This window comes from Elephas maximus, chromosome 1 (assembly GCF_024166365.1).
Source record: "Elephas maximus indicus isolate mEleMax1 chromosome 1, mEleMax1 primary haplotype, whole genome shotgun sequence".
Lineage (NCBI taxonomy): Eukaryota > Metazoa > Chordata > Mammalia > Proboscidea > Elephantidae > Elephas > Elephas maximus.
The window spans coordinates 114,980,142-114,997,500 of record NC_064819.1 but is presented as its reverse complement, the minus strand read 5'-3'; the positions used below and the strand labels follow the sequence as shown (position 1 = coordinate 114,997,500).

Genomic DNA, 17,359 nt, shown 5'->3' with positions numbered 1-17,359 from the left:
CTTTTAGTCAGAAATTGAGCCATGATCTGTTGAATTAACCCAAGATTCCTTACTGGCACTACTTTACTACCTCTATATTTATTTGGATCATACACAGTAATCTGGACAGGACTTCAATCTCCCCTTCTATAGCTTTCAAGTAAAAATTCCAATAAATATAATATTTTTACATGAAGAAATGTGTGCCCAAAAGAAATACAAAAAAATTCCCATGGCTTGTGAAGTTTCTCAAGACAAGACACAATTAGATTTGGTATATGAAGCTCTCTCATAGTTCACCTGTGTGGCACATAGTTTTTTCATTCCGTGAATCATGGGATCATTGGCTCTATGGTTTATTGAGTAGGACTATCACACACACACACACACAAAATCATCAGCACACCTCAAAAAAAATTAAAAAATAAATAAGTAAATAATAAAGAGAACCTACATGCTATCATTCAAGGCTTAGCAGTTTTTAAATATATTAAGTTTCTTAATGATTCCCTGACAGATCTGTGGGTTGTGGTTTCAGGTTTTCATTTAGAAAACTTAAACCTTGTTTTTAAACTCTATTCCCCCAGCTCCCATTGTTACCTATGGAAATATAATAAAACTCTATGGGTGAAAGTTGTAGAACAATTCATCTCTGAGCCATGGACATTCTACTTTTGGACTCCCAGCCCACAGGTCTCTTCTGTCCCCAGCAGTACCTGCTGTGACTACTGTGCTCTGTTTGATGGCCTTTGAAGTGGCTAGTCAGTCTTCATCACCTGTGACCTTATTTACTTCTCTGCTATTTGTTCATAGCTCTGAGTTTCTTCGCTATTTTACTGATGTTGTTACCAGAATAAGGTTCTTGCCTCTCACTGGTCAAGAATGAGCAAGTAAGGCACGTAGTTTTCCACACGAGCAAAACTTTATTGAAGAGGCCTGCAAGTGGAGACGAGGAGGTACTAGAGCAACGCTTACCCTCATTTCACAGAACAAAAGACAGGCCCGAGTTTTTAAAAGTTCTTGGGCGGGAAAAGATTCATGTTTATTCATAGGCACAGGCAGGGATGTTAACTAAGGTGCACACGCAGTAGCTTTCCAAGATGGCTTCTGTCCTGGAGGCCTCTGGGATTCGTAGCAGGACTTATTATGGGGTGTCACACCTGCGCAGTATCCTGGTCTCCGGGTTCGATTCTCTGGTTTTAGCTGTAGTGCCTCACTGCCCCTGGTGGAAGGTCACACAGCGGTCACAGGTGGATGTTCTGCGCATGTCCCTGAGCCTGGTTTTCTCCAGCTGCTTCTGAAAGGCAACTTTAAAGAAGTTTGTGGGCTATTTTTAGATCCCCTGCCCCACTGTTCTGGGGAATAGCTTTGTTTCTGTGCCCTGGCCCATTTCTTGTTACTTTGTTTGCAGATTTGGGGGCCCCTCTGTTCCTTGTCTTACTAAGCCTCTAGGTTCCACACTCAACCCCCATGACTTCCTTTATAGTATAGTCTATTTCTCTTTTACTTGTTTCTTCCCTAACCACACAAGTCTCTTTGCTATTTTTCAAACAGGCACCCTCCAATCTCAGGGCCTTTGCTCCTTGTCTCAATGTCACATTGCCCATCTTCTCTTCCCTAACACATATTCTTGTTAAGCATTACTTTCCTTTTCCCTTTGAGAAAAAGGGTAAAAGCTGAAGAGGATTATATTCCTCTTTAATTGACTTTTTTTTCCTCTGACCTGCTACTTACATTACAGCCTGGAAGAGATAATAAGTGGTAGAATTTTTATTTTCATGAAAGTTTTATAACAAAAACTCATGTTTATATTCCTGGCCTTTGTTTCAGCCTCCATCAAAACAAAAACGTACATAGAAGATGGATGTAAGAATAAATGTCATTACAACAATGTGCCTCTCATCTGTTATCACCACACGCAGGTGGATCTCCTTTGCATATGGTGGTACTGGTGGGAGAGCAGCACCAAGACTGTGACAGAGTAAGCACCTGCTTAGATGATGTGCTCTAAAACAAAACACCTAACCTATTACCTTTAATTCCTAATCATGGTGATCCCATATGTTACAGAGTAGAACTCCACCATAGGGTTTTCTTGGCTGTAATCTTAACAGAAGCAGATTGCCAGGCCTTTCTTCCATGGTGCTTCTGGGTGGGTCTGAACCACCAACCTTTAGGTTAATAGTCGAGCACAAACCATTTGTACTACCCAGGGATCTTTGATGTGCTCTAGGACCTTGCTAGTCAAGGTGTGGTCCACAGACCAGGAGGAGTATCTTCACTACCTGGAAGCTTGTTAAAAATAAACATCTTGGCCTTACCCAAGTCCTACTGAACTACAAACTGTGTTTTAACAACATCCCAGAAGATTCTTATGCTTCTTAGAGTTCACAAAACACTACTTTAGGGATACCACAGAGCTTCATCAATTCACTCATTAATTTCTCTGTCTTCTTTCCTCCCTCTTCTTCTCTCTTTCCCCCATCTTCACACTCTCCAGCATTTCTTCTCACCATTTTTTTCTTTTGAGTTTACTCACCTCTCACCTAACCTTAAATTTCCCCCATGAGAATTTCTGTTTGTTCTTTGCACTAGTTGGCAATATCATGGAGGGAGGTGAATGCTCCCTAAAATGCACATGTGTTACCACAAATTGCAGGTTCAAGCCGCCTGCCACAAAGCCAATACTGAGACAGGAGGAGGTAAGCAGTAAGAAAGCTTTATTGAATACCGGTATTCACGAGACAGAGGGGGTTAAATTTCTCCCAAATTGTCTGCCCTAAAGGGTTGATGGGAGGGTTTTATACGGAAAAGATCACAGTTACTTAATGTTTTGAGCACGTAGTCCACAGATGGTCTTATACATCACAAAACAACTATAAAACTCTTTATTAAACTAAAGATAAACATGTCAGGCACCTGGACTCTAACCAGTATGTTTATAACAGGCTGAAAAACTCTCATAAGAATCTCTCGGCTAGTGGGGCTGTTTTGCCAAGTCCACTGTGGCTGAGATAGGGAGCAAGAAAGCAAACCTTCCTGTCGGTTTGCAGGCTGAAGGCCGTTTCTCAAGAGAACAAAGAAAGGAGACATCAAAGCCACAGGAGCTGAGAGAGTTCTGCACCCCTTCGGAGGAGACTGGTGCAGCTGGTGCCATTAAAAAATGTTTAGAGATTACTTAGAGCATCATTATGGCATTAACCATGTCAAGCTCTCAATCACCTATTTTGAATAAGGGAAAATATGTTGTAAGGTATTACGGTGTTTGTTATGTTTAAGAGCGGAACAGGTTGCTCAGCTATATTTTGAACAGAGCCTGCACCATTTACCAAGGACTAGAGATTTATCACAGCTTATACAGCTATATTAAAACAAATGAGAAAATATATTCTCCCTAATAAATAAATTCTACTCTGTCCTATAGGGTTGCTATGAGTCGGAGTCGAATCGACGGCACTGGGTGTTTTTTTTTTAATATTAAAACACTAAAGAAAAAACATTTTCACTACTTCGCATGTAATATGGGATAAAAAGAAAATCCTTTCTGTAACCTCCACAGTGTCTCAGGTTGCCATATAATCAGTTCATTCAGAATGTACAGAGAGCCCAAACTAAGGCTAAGTGGGAGGGGAGGCCAGATACATATCAATGATCAATAATCTGACAATCCATTAGAACATCAAGAACAGGCTCTTTTCAACTCTGGTCAAACTGGAGAAGTAGGAGTTTGGGCAGGTTCAAAGCAGAAGAATAGAACAAAGCGTGGGGAGAGTAAAGAACAAGGAGAGAAATGGATAAACATCTCAGAGACGCACCTTATCCAAGCCATCATCTTTCCTTCATGATCATTGCAGTAGGCTCCTAAATGACTTCCTTCCCTGACTCTGCTCTTGGCCCCTCCAAACAGTCCTCCCACCAAGTGCCAGAGTGAACTCATAACCTTCAAATGGTTTCCACCAAACTTATAATAAAATCCACCTCTTCATCATGGCCTAGAAAGCTCTTTGGGATCCATCCCCCACCACTCTCTGACCTTACCCCTAGCCCTCTGCCCCTTGGGTCACTAAGAATGAGCTCATCAGCCTGCTTTCTGTGCCTCATACACATTACGTATGCTCTCAAGAACTTTTAACTTGGTTCCTCTGCATAAGACACCTTTTTCTCAGGATGGTGGAGGTCATCCTGATCATTTATTAAAATGTTTCTCTTGATAGTTACTCTCTTTCTTAAGACCTTATTGAATTTTAGGCAATTTATGTCTGAAATAACTTATTTGTTTACCTGCTTATAGTGTGACTTCTTTCACCTGTATATAAACTCCAAGAGAGCAGTTGCCATGTTTGTATTCTTACTGTTTTATCCTACAGTCCAGAGTAATGACAATATACAGTAAGAACTCAGTAATTTCATGGTCAGATTCATACCTTATCTCATTTAACTCTCAGTACAACTCAGTAAGTTTGATATTATAATTAGCATTTTATAGATGAGGAAACTGAGCTTCAAAAAGTTCATGTAGGTAATAAAAGCAGACCTGAGATTCAAATCCACATCTTTCTAATGTCAAAGAATAGGCTCATTCTACCTCATGTGAAGTTTGGAAAAAAAAAAAAATTTGACTTATAGAGTCAATTCCTACTCATGGCTCCTCCATTTGTTCCAGAGAAGAACTGTGCTCCATAGGGTTTTCATGACTGTGACATTTCAGAAGTAGATCACCAGGCCTTTCTTCCAGGGCACTTTGTGTGGGTTCTAATCTCCAGCCTTTCACTTAACCATGTGCACCACCCAGGGACTCCTTAGAAGGATATTCATGGTCTCCTGGTCTTGCTGGGGAGAAGAATATGCTTCATTCTACTTTCCAGGCATGAATTATAGCAAGGGAAGTGATGAGACTGTACAAATGAGAAAAATAATTTACTTGAGTTGACGCCTGACAAAAACAGAGAATGTAACTATATCAGTAATATCAAAGTCTAAATAGCTCTATTGATTTTTATAGACAGGAGTATATAGAAACTGGAGAAATTTATTATAACCTTTCAGAATATTCATTCACAAATTTATCCATTCTTAGTGTAGCGGGTAAGTAGGTAGGTTCAAGAATCAGAGTATGTTTGGGTCTAATAGCAGCAAGATAAATTGCTAGTATAGGGACTTTGACATGTTTAAATGAATGCCTGTAAGGCTTAGGTACCTCATCGTGTAATGATGATGGCAAAACTAGTACCTACATCATAAGGTTGTTGTGTTCAATGGGGATAATAAATGTAAAGTCAGGGCAGTGATTAATATTTAGTGAATGTTCAATACGTACTCACCTGTTGGGCATCTACTAAGAACCAAAATTTGTGATAAATATGAAAAAAAAGAAAAAAAAAGGAGAGAGGAAACGGGGCTGTAAAGATGTGCACAGTTTATACATGCAGGACATTTCTCTAATCATTCTCCTTTATAAAACCCATGATGAGAGCAGTAAATCCCTACTACTGTTTTAAGCTTAGAAAGTCAGAACATAATTTTCTCCTCATCACCTTCAGCTCTCCCAGAGCAAAAAATGAATAACTGCTTAAAAACTAGCTTCTGATCCCTTAGGATTAGAGACCAAGTTACATATTCTGATATCTGTTTCCCTCTGTCAGTAGAATCAAACGTATTTTAAGATTACCATATTTTTACACAAATAATGCATGCCTTCTTTGCTTGCTTGCCTCCCCCCAGCAAGGAGTTTTCATTTATTACATGTTGCTCTAAAAAAAAAAATTAGCATAGCGTGCTTATGAAAATAACTCATGGGGGAGGGTGCGGTTGGCAAACAAAAGTAGAAGGCCCGCACTATTTCTGTAAAAATATGCATTAATTCACTTTCTTAGAAATGCTGTTTTCTAGGTAGGTAATTTTTAAATGCTGGATGCTACTACAGGATTATTTTAGTCCCCATTCACTGCTTACTACGCTTACTATGCTTAAATGTTTACTATGTCCTAGGCTCCACTGCAGATGTATTAAAACTGTTGAAACCCATGCCACTATGGAGTTTACATTATAATGGGTTGCAACAGATACTAATCAATATGAATAAATAATAAACAAACTAATATTGAGCCAAGATAATGTCAAATGGATTTAAAGAAGAAAATCTGAATGGGGCAAAAGTTACTATTAGCGTTAAACTGGTAAAAAAGGAAAAAAAAAAAGACTTCAAAAATTCCCCCCAAACGGCATATGATAATGGGAAAATTTGAAAATGGATAGTGGTCACGGTTGACCAACATGATAAACCTCACTAATGTCACTGAATCGCACGCATTAAGAATAATATGATGAATGATTTGAGGCATATATATTTACCACAATTAAAAAAAAATGGCCTGTGAGAAGCAGAGACCTGAATAATAAATAATAACAAAAAAAAAATCAGAAAAAATTTTTCTATGGGTAGAAAAGTGTTTTAGACCTGAAAGGCAGCAACTTGAAAAAAGTAATATAATTGATAAGCTAAATATCCTCTCTTTCTCTCTTTCCCTCTCTGTCTCTTACACACCCACATAAACATACACACCCACAACTAAAATTCTCCTGAAAAAAGGCAGGATTATGCTTTTGTGACTTTCAACTAAGATAAATTCAGTGAGGGGATGAGTTCTCATCTGGGTAAAATATGAATTGATACCAGAAGTAGATCATACGCAAAATATGTGAAACAAATGCCTAATTATTATTGTGAATCTATAATCCATAACATTTTAAAATTTACTCAGATGTCAGAGGAGGCAAAGAATGGCATGAATCATGATATATGAGCCAATATTCTATTTTAAAAATTAGAACATAAAACTTGGATCACCATATTAACTTCCTTAGTTTGAGGCAGCTGACTCAAAATATAATACCAGAAAATAATAAACATATTCTGACAGTTACAAAATGCCATCTTTTCTACAGCTGCCAATTTAAATGATGGCCTACCAAACAAATATATTAAGAGATTAGGCATAAGGAACAACACGTGAAATACACTTTTGGTAAGTATGTATTACTTAAGTCCCTAAGAAGCAGTAATTATTGAAGATAGTTTCAGACTAGTAATTCAAAATCACTGTAGAAAAAGTTAAAACTGCAATCGGCCCTAGTTTGGTTATAGCTTTCTTGTATATTATCTCCCTCACCATTTCTTAATCTGCACATTTCGAATTTTTCTTCTTTATTCTCCCTTTTTTTTCACTACATGCTCAGCGCCTCACTGAAAGGTAGTAAGTTTGATGCTACCCAGAGGCACCTTAGAAGAAAGACTTGGTGATCTATTTCAAAAATAATCAGCCCTATTTTTTATGGAGGTCAGTTCTACTCTGATGCACATGAGTCTCTACGAGATGGGGTCGACTCAAAGGCGACTATTTTTTTTTTTGCGGGGGTTGGTTTGGTCCCCTTCACTTAACACCCAGAAGCTTTAGCCCTGAGCATAAGGACACTTTTGAAAGGGTAGGAGGCAGATATTTTCCTACACATTGGAAGAAGTAAATTACTGCAACTAAATAACTTAGACAAACATATTGCTCATTCTAAGCTTTTATTATTAGTAGTTTTATCATTAATTAGGCAGCTAAGTTTGACTTTGCAAATGAACAGTATGGTGTGACTATAAGCAAATCACTCAGCATCATTTTCTTAGTGTAAAAAGTTAAAAAAAAAAAAAAAGATAATTCATGGGTAACAAAATAATACAGAAAATTGCATTTGGCAGATTGTATAATTTGTCACCTAAACCAAGATAAAGCACACAAGCCGACACATGTTGAGCAACATTTTCCACCAGCGCATACATTCTAACACTATCTTTAAAGTTGTCTTAAAATTGATGGTTTTCATTGTTGCTTTTAACACTCATTCACGGCTTACTACAGAGCAAGAGCAAACAATCACACCAGTGTTTCAGATGAGAAATTGTTTTTCTCTCATCCTCAGTGAAAATACATAGTACACAAAAGACTTCTTCATTCCTTGGGGTATCAGAGTTGACTCAAGCTGAATTAGAAGAGATGCTTGTTGAGATGAAAGAAAAGGTCAGGGATCAGTACTTTCCAAGATTCTGTAAATTCTCCCGAAAACAACCTCCCAGGAGTGGTTTCTCTTCATGGTTTCTGCTTTCAGAAGTGTTTTTCAGCTATAAAAACAAAGGGTAGGAGCAAAAAAGTTGTAATGTTCCTTTTACCTTGAACACCACATGTTCACTTTACCTTGTAAATTCCCTTGCAACCCTAGTCTAGGACAATCATTTCAGGTCATTTGGGTGTGTAGTAATAATCATGATTAAGAGCCTGGGGCTCTGAAAATAGACTGTTTAATTTGGTTTCACCACTTACCACCAGGCTATTTTTCCTTGGGCAAGTCACTTAATTCAATATTTTTCAATTTCTTCGTATGTAAAATGGGGCTAAACATTATACTTACCTCCTAGGGCTTGTCAAGGATTTCATTTTACTTGGATCCACAATCAACACCCATGGAAGAAGCAGTGAAGAAATCAAAAGACTCATTGCATTGGACAAATCTGCTGCAAAAGACCTCTTTAAAGTGTTGAAAAGCCAAGATGTCACATTGAAGACTAAGGTGCGCCTGACCCAAGCCATGGTGTTTTCAATCGCCTCCCACGCATGTAGAAGCTGGACGATGAATAAGGAAACCGAAAAAGAATCGACACCTTTAAATTGTGATGCTGGAGAAGAATATTGAATATACCATGGAGTGAGAAAAGAATGAACAAATCTGTCCTGGAAGAAGTACAACCAGAATGCCCTTAGAAGCAAGGATGATGAGACTACGTCTCACATACTTTGGACATCTTGTCAGGAGAGATCAGTCCCTGGAGAAGGACATCATGCTTGGTAACACAGAGGGTCAGTGAAAAAAATGAAGACCCTCAATGAGATGGATTGACACAGTGGCTGCAACAGTGGGTTTAAGCATAACAATTGTGAGGATGGCACAGGACTGGGTAGTGTTTCGTTCTGTTGTACATAGGCTCATTATGAGTCAGGCCCGACTCACTGGCACCTAACAACAACAAGACTTTCATGGGAATCCCTGGGTGGCTTAAACAGTTAACACACTTGGCTGTAAACCAAAAGGTTGGAGATTTGAGTCCACCCAGAGGAACCTCAAAAGAAAGGCCTGGTGATCTAGTTCTGAAAAATCAGCTATTGGAAACCATATGTTGACACAGTTCTAATCTGACACACACTGGGTCACCATGAGTTGGAGTCGACTTGATGGCAACTGATGTATATCAGCACTTTCATGAGGTTTAAATCTACTCCTATACGAAAAGTGCAAGAATATTGTCTTACATATATTAAGCATGTATTAGGCATTTTCAAGATGTGACAAAATCAGACATGACTGCGAGGCTGAGCCATTTGGATTTACGGCCTGTAAATATATGCGCCCTCAATAATTTTTGGATCTTACATAAAATTTTTTTTAGAGTGGAACGGAGTAGAAACTGTGGCAGATGATCTGAATTCCAGTCCAGATTCAGCCATTGACATGTATGCAGTCTTTTTTTTTTCTTAGTATTTTAGCCTTCATTGTCCTCATTCGTAAGAGAAATGTTCTATAATTATTTACAGTATGAAAATTTTTTGAAATGTCAATCAATCTGACACTGTTATACAGAATAAGTCCCATAATGGATTCTTATTCCTCAATCTTAAATTTTTGTGGTCATCAGTAAATTGCAATATTTAATGTTTCGTGGGTATAAATGATTCATGGGGACTGGCAAGGCAGACCAAAAAAAGGAACTGGCATCATGGTTTTGCAATGCAAAGTAATCATAGTGTTTTAATCTGTAATTCTGGGATCTGAGAGCCAAGGCCCAGTGCTAGACTAATTAACCAGAGTTTTATTCAGAGCAAGGATAGGAAGTGTTAAGTTTTTGAATGGCAACTTATGTAAGAAAATAGTATTGCATTTGATATATTCTTTTGATCACCTCTTTTCTCAGCATCATGTCCTTTACTGCCATTCTTAACATTCATGTAGTGCTGTAATTTAGAACACAGGACCCTGGCCCAGAAAAGCTCCCTTTGGTAGGCACATCTTATCCTAACATCCCTACAGCCTAATCAGCCCCTCTTCTGTAAGAAGTTACATCTCAAAGACTTTGCAGTTGAAGGGTCCTTTTTAGTATTTTATACAGAGTGAAAGGAGCCCTGGTGATGCAGTGGTTAAGTTCTGGGCTGCAAACTGAAAGGTCGGCTGTTTGAACCCACCAGCAGCCCTGCAGGAGAAAGATGTGGCAGTCTGCTTCCTTAAAAATTTAAGCCTTATAAACAAAGGGCAAGTCTACTCTGTTCTATAGGGTCACTATGAGTCGAAATCAACTCAACAGCAAGGGGTTTAGCTTTGGTTTTATATAGACTGGATATTGAAAAATTGTTTTTCCATGGTTTGGCTATAAATATATAGGCACCTGGTGGGTGAGGAATTAAGCACAGATGTAACAAGAGCACTAGATTACTCCTTTTAAAACTTGCTCAGGTTGTAGAGTACCCTTATAATTTGATTTTACTCAATAACAGAGGGAGAAAAAACATGAATCACTAAGAAGTTGTAAAAACACATCTTTTTAGACTTTAACACTGGACATTATTATGAGGATTAAACAACTTAATAATAATGTGTTTAGAACACAGCTTAAGAAATATTAAAAACAAAGATACGTGCCACATAAACAGAGAATCACAAGTTTGGTTTTGGTACTTTTGTTCTTTGTGTTCAATTGTACTTCCAAATTCAGTATGAAAAGAAAAGGTGTTCTGAATCAAACCATCTAAGCAATAAAATGGTATATTTTAAGACTTGAAAAAAAACAAAGGTACGTGACCGATAATGTTGGATGATGCTGATTATATGTTTTTAATAAGTAGAACCAAGAAGTCTTTAGCCTATTGTTTGCTTGCACAATTGAAACTGAGTTCGTGTTCAACTCATTAAAGTCATAACAGAGCTAAGTCCTCTATTATACTTGCTAATGTTTCACAATACTTAATTAAATATGTGCTCAACCTTGACAGGTGGCATTAATCAAAATAATCACCCAAAGAAGGCTATAAAAATAAGAGTTCATCTTTCTTTTGCCAAAGAATAACACAACTCTCAGACTTTTTGAGTTTTGTTCAGAGTTGACTCAAGGAATTACATCAGCAATGAAGATAATTTATATTTTCCTGACATTTCTCATTACTGTGTCTTGTGGTCCATCAGGTAATATTTGTTAATCTGGGAAAGATGGGAAAGGTAAAATGTTTTTATAAACATTTTACAATGAGGAAAGATTAATTAATGTTAGGAGACTCCACAGAACCTAATAACAACTGGAGATTCCACAGGAACTTGTTATAAGACAATTCACTCTTAATATTTTTTCACGAAAGAAGAAATGGGGGATAGTTGAGAAGATAATGGGGGAAACATTTACCTCAGATGTAGAATTAAGGCCATTCATTTTGTTTGTTGATGACAAAATGACCCCTTAGCTGTTTCCTACTGTCTTCTTTTTTAAATGCCATTTGATGCACTGATATTGTAACTGTTTCAAAATTTAGCTTTCTATAACTGGTCCAATAATTGGTGGGGATGGAGTGGAAAATGGACAAATAAATATTTGTATTATACCAAATTAGAGGTGAAAAAATCCAAACTTCTCAATACAGATGGCTGGTAATGATTTCAAAAACAAAATGATTTAACTGTATTTTAAGCATCTTTTTACCTTCCTTCCTTCTTTCTTTCCTTCCTGTTTATCTATCTGTCTATCTATCTGTCTGTCTGTCTATCCGTCTATATCTATCAATCTATCTATCTATCTATCTATCTATCTATCTATCTATCTATCTATCTATCTATCTATCTATCATCTATCTATCTATCTATCTATCTATCTATCTATCTATCTATCTATCTATCTATCTATCTATCTATCTATCTATTTTTCTATCATCTATCTATCTATCATCATCATCTATCTATCATCTATCTACCTATCGTCTATCATCATCATCTATCTATCTATCATCTATCTATCTATCTACCTATCATCTGTCTGTCTGTCTATCTATCTACCTATCTATCTAATCTATCTATCTGGATTAAGCCTGGATCCCTCATCACAGCTACTTTTTCCTAGTTTCAGAAAAAAAAAGAAGAGAAATTGAAGAGAGAAAAAGAGAATGTTACCTTGTTAATGGTGTTTGTAAGACTGAGTGCAACACCTGGGAATATGTATATAATTACTGCAATGTTGAACCCTGCTGTGTGATACGAGAATATCAAAAGCCAGTCATGACTACAGCAGCTTATGCAGATAAAAACTTGGCTGATTTACCACATAACACTACATCCATGAAATATTCCTAATAAAAATAAACTTTTTATTTTCTTTCTATCAATCTGTTTTCAAAGGAGTGACCTCTTGCCTTCTATATTACACAACTATGCCATGGCTAATGAGTTCTAAATGTTGGATTAGGATAAGGGAAATAAAGAAAAGAGTGGTATCCTTTTCAATAAATTGGCAGGTTTTTCTCCACTCATATGAAAAACTTCCGTTTTCAATGCTTCCCTTTACCCCTAGTGTATATATTGGGCCCAGTACTGTAACCTACTCATTTTATCATGATCCATCAATTATTGTTATACTACTTTTTCATAGTTTCAGTATGAATGTGCTTGGTTCTTGGACATAAAGTTATAAACAACTTAATTGCATAATAGGAAAGTATAATTTTAAGAGAGTACAAACAAACTGAAATGGAGTAAAATATAATATATTAAGATCTTTTCTATGTAAAAATACATTAAAATAATAGGGAGAAGTGTTCATGGTTGATTTATTTTCTTCTTTATAACACGTGATTTGTTTTGTTTACAATGGCATGCATATATAATTTTATGAACAGGATAAAAGCCAGCTCTTAAAGTGTTATGAAAGTCTATTTTTTTTTCTGATTATAAACTAATCAGAAAATTCAGAAGAATGTATAAATATCAAAAGAAAATAAGAAAAGTATCCTCTTATCTTCCCATTCAAAGCTGGCTAATTATCAATAATCAATCTTGAACATAGGCTTCATTCAGGGAATCATAAAATGATTCATAAATTCTGAGTTATTCTTGACTAATTCTAACCTTAAAGAAAACAAACACTTAAAAAAAAGAATCTAAACTTACAATCCATTTTTCAGTTAAAAATACAAAGGCATATACAGCGAAACAGTGGTATCTTATTTGGCCATTAAAATTGATAAAATGGGGTATATTTATACAATGTAATATCAATCAGCCATAAAAAGAGCAGCAAACGACAATGGGCAAGAGCTACGAAAGTGACTTTCCTAACCTACCTAGTATAGAAAATATTGTGGCTGTTGTTTCATTTCAACTCTCTAAATCTCATGTATCAGTGTCTCTTGGTCTACTCTAACTGGAAGTCTACAGGGAAGGAAATTCTGAAAAAATATAGTTCAGCCTAGCCAAGCTGTCACAATGCAAAACCACCACAAAAGAGGAAACTCAAATCTATCATCATAGTTACAGATAAAGACATTTCTTAGTAAATGATTAATCAGATATACATAAAATAAGCAAAAATTGCAAATATTTGAACAACATAATGTTGAAATCTGAAACAATAAAAATATGTAGAACTTTTTAGTTAACAGCTACAGATTGGACATACTTTTCAAGCTCTCATGGAACATTTCTTTTAATTTGACCATAAATTGCACCATAAATCAGTTCTCAAAAATCTTCAAAACCTCTTCTTTTTCTTTTTGTTCTTATTCTCTCTTTTATTCCTCCATTTCTTCTTTCTTCTTCTTCCTCTTTTTCTTCTTCCCTGTCTTTCGTTTCAGTTCCTGAAAATGTATTCCTAAATCCATATGCAGTGGGGAAGGGATGTAGTCCCAGTGACCCAGAGACAGTTACTGGAGGCCAAGCAAAGTGTCTTAGTTATCTAGTGCTGCTATAACAGAAATACCACAAGCAGATGTCTTTAACAAAGAGAAATTTATAATCTCACATTCTAGGAGGCTAGAAGTCTAAATTCAGGATGCTAGCTCCAGGGGAAAGCTTTCTGTCCCTGTTTCCTCTGGGGGAAGGTCCTTGATATCAATCTTCCCCAGTCAAAGAATTTCTCAGAGTAGGGACCCTGGGTCCAAAGAATGCACTTTTCTCCTGGCTCTTGTTTCATGGTGGTGCGAGGTCTCCACGTCTCTCTGCTCACTTCTCTTTTTTATATCTCACAAGAGATTGACTTAAGACACAACTTAATCTTGTAGATTGAGTCCTGCCTCATTAAAACAGCTGCCGTTAATCCCACCTCATTAACATCACAGAGGTAGGGTTTACAACACAGGGAAATCACATCAGATGACAAAATGATGGACAATCACACAATAGTGGGAATCATGGACTAACCAAGTTGACACACATTTTTGGGGAGACACAATTTAGGCCATAACACAAGGTAAGAAGGGCATCCACAAGATGGAAGGAATGGAGATTTACCCAGCAAGGTCAATCAGAGCCCAGCGTGAAGTGAAATCCAAGAGTGGAGATATAAGATGTTAGAACTACAGTAAGGTGAGAAGGACATCCATGTAGAAGTTTAACACAGAGTGAGATATCAGAATTAGTACAAGGTGAGGAGGTGGCCCACACAAAGAAGTGGCCTGGCAAAGAGTGACAGAGCTTAAGTAGGGTAATAATGACATTAATATGAGGCAGAACCTTGGCTGAAATGGGGAGTCAAAACCTGAGCAGGGTTAGGAAGGCATCTACATATGATGGCAGCCTGGTGAGAAGGGATTAAGCCCAAGTGGTGTAAGGAAAATGGATGGAGGCATGCCAGCATTTGGTATTACAGTGTGAATGGAAAATGTACACCCACAACGAGGGTTGACATAGGTTTTGGAGTCCAAATGGAATGGGAAAAATATTTACACAGTGGGTGGGGAGCCAGAACAGGGAGAGGAGGAAGAACTTGTTTGTGGGAAAGTGGGACAAGGGCACAGCCTGATAGAAGGTGTTAGAGCCTAACCAGAGTGCAGAAGTCTTGTATATGGGGGAATGGTCTGGGATAGAGTCCTGTAGCCCAAGTGGGGAGAGGAGAACACCCATGTGTAGGAGGGAGTAGTGGCAGCAACGAAAGATTGATTACCTACAAGGGAATTGATCAAATAAGATTTTAAAGATAGTGGGAGCCAAATTTTTCACTGTCGCAAAGGGGACTTTCAAATATGGAAAGAGAGAAAATTGAACTCTGCGCAGTTGATCTAGAATTGGAGGTATTAGTAGAGCTCATGGTTTTCAGTATAGAGAGGTGGAGATACAATTGTGTGGTTGTGCGTGTGTGTGTGTATTCTCATGCTCAGTGCTCCACTAAGAGACTCTAGGAGCAATAACACCCAATAGCAATAAGAACTGTTAGTACCCAAATCTTTGTATCAATTTTTTTTTTTTTTTTTTTACTTCATATTTGGAAACTTCCATTTCTGGCCATGACAGAGTAATGGTCAGAAAACAACAGTGACAGAATTAGTAGCAAATGACATTAAAACAGCTGTTATAAAATATGCTGTATATGCTCAAGGATGTAAATGAAAACATGAACATGTTGAGGAAAGAAATTAAGGGCACAGAAAGAATCAAATGGACTAGAGATGAAAGATACAGATGGAATTAATAGCAAGTAAGACCTTGAGAAGAAAAGATCAGAGAAACTGAATTAAAAAATAGAAATCCAAGATGAAGCACAGAGAGAAAAGAGACTGGAAAAGATAAAAAAAAAAAAGAGCCTCAATAACCTGTGGTGCAAAATCAGCTGCCTAACATATGCACAATTGGAGCCTCAAAAAGAAAGGAAAGAGGGAGGATGCCAGAAAAACATATTTGAACACATAATGGCAAATAATTTTTCAAATTTGATCAAACTATAATACAAAAGTAGAAGAAAAAATAAGCATCGAGAAGAACACATATAAAGGCATGTAATAATCAAATTGTTGAAAATCTGTGATACACAGAAAATCTTAAAAGCAAACAGAAAAATAAAACAACATATTACATTCAGCAAAAGAAAATTAAGAATGATATTAGGGAGGTCCATTTCTGGAATGGTAATGTGAGGAGCTCTGCAGACCTGCTCCCTAGTGAAACTAGGGAAAATTAAAAACAAAACTACAACTATTTAAAGCCTCTGGAAATGATCCTAAGAGTGTGTAGCAAATGAAGAGACATTCAAGAAAATCTACTAAAACCAGGAAAGACACATAAAACTCTGTTGCATTTGAATCAGACCAGCTCTCACCCTCCCTTCTCCCAGCTCTGCATGATGGAAACTCCACTCCAGGTGGTTGCAGTCAAGAACACAGAGCTCCCTCTCACCCCATCCTCCAGTTTGAGGCTATGGCAGTAGCTTCCTGAGATGGGCAGGATGTTCACATTTTTTACACTGCCTCTAGCTACCTGTTGGCAGAGGCTAAATTCTGAATGAATGTAGATGAGAGGTTGGGCACTTCCCTCATCTGTTCAGCTCCTACTCCCATGATAACCCCTCCCCCCCCCAAAAAAACCAGTGATAGGTCACAAAAACACATATCCTAAACTCTAAATTTAGAAAAGAAATACTCTTGAAAAATACTGTTAAGAAAAATATAAAGGCAGCCCACAGAACAAAAGAAAATATTCGTAAGTGTACATATGCTATCCAGAATATATGAAGAATTTTAAAAACTAAATAATATAACAAATAAATTAAAAATCTTTCACAGGAGATGGCCCAAGATGGTGGCTTAATCAGACACATCATGCCACCCCATTGCAACAAAGACTTGAGAAACCAAATGAAACAGATACAGATGACAGTCCTGGAATCCTGAGCATCAAATGGAAGGATAAAGAATTAGATTGAACAGTGACTGGAAACTGAATGAAAACAGAGAATCATAGCGATGTGGAGCTGAGATGCCCTGCCAGCTTCTTCAGCATGCCGTGACCATCTGAAGCAAAGCCAGCAGGGATTCAGAGTGAGAAACCATGTAGACATACCCAGAGTGAGGCAAGGTGAGCAGAATCTGAGCCAGATCTATGCACGGAAAAGAAGGAAGGAGGGTGTGATGGTTAAGGTTGTGTGTCAACTTGGCTGGGACGTGATTCTCAGTGGTTTGGAAGTTATGATGTAGTTTGGCAGTTATGTAATGATGCAGTCACCTCCATGATGAGATCTGATATAATGTAATCACCTCCATAATCAGATCTGCTATGAGTGGCCAATCAGTTGAAAGAGAGTTTCCTTGGAGGTGTGGCCTGCCTCCAA

At 37.4% G+C, this 17,359-nt stretch overlaps 1 protein-coding gene across 1 annotated transcript; it reads left to right on the top strand.

The window, feature by feature from the left end:
• The first annotated feature begins 11,189 nt into the window (after positions 1-11,189).
• On the top strand, positions 11,190-12,399 carry DEFB113 (defensin beta 113). Its single transcript, XM_049873609.1, has 2 exons — positions 11,190-11,247; positions 12,170-12,399. The coding sequence occupies exons 1-2, from the start codon at positions 11,190-11,192 to the stop codon at positions 12,397-12,399; spliced, it is 288 nt and encodes a 95-aa protein (XP_049729566.1).
• Positions 12,400-17,359: the final 4,960 nt, after the last annotated feature.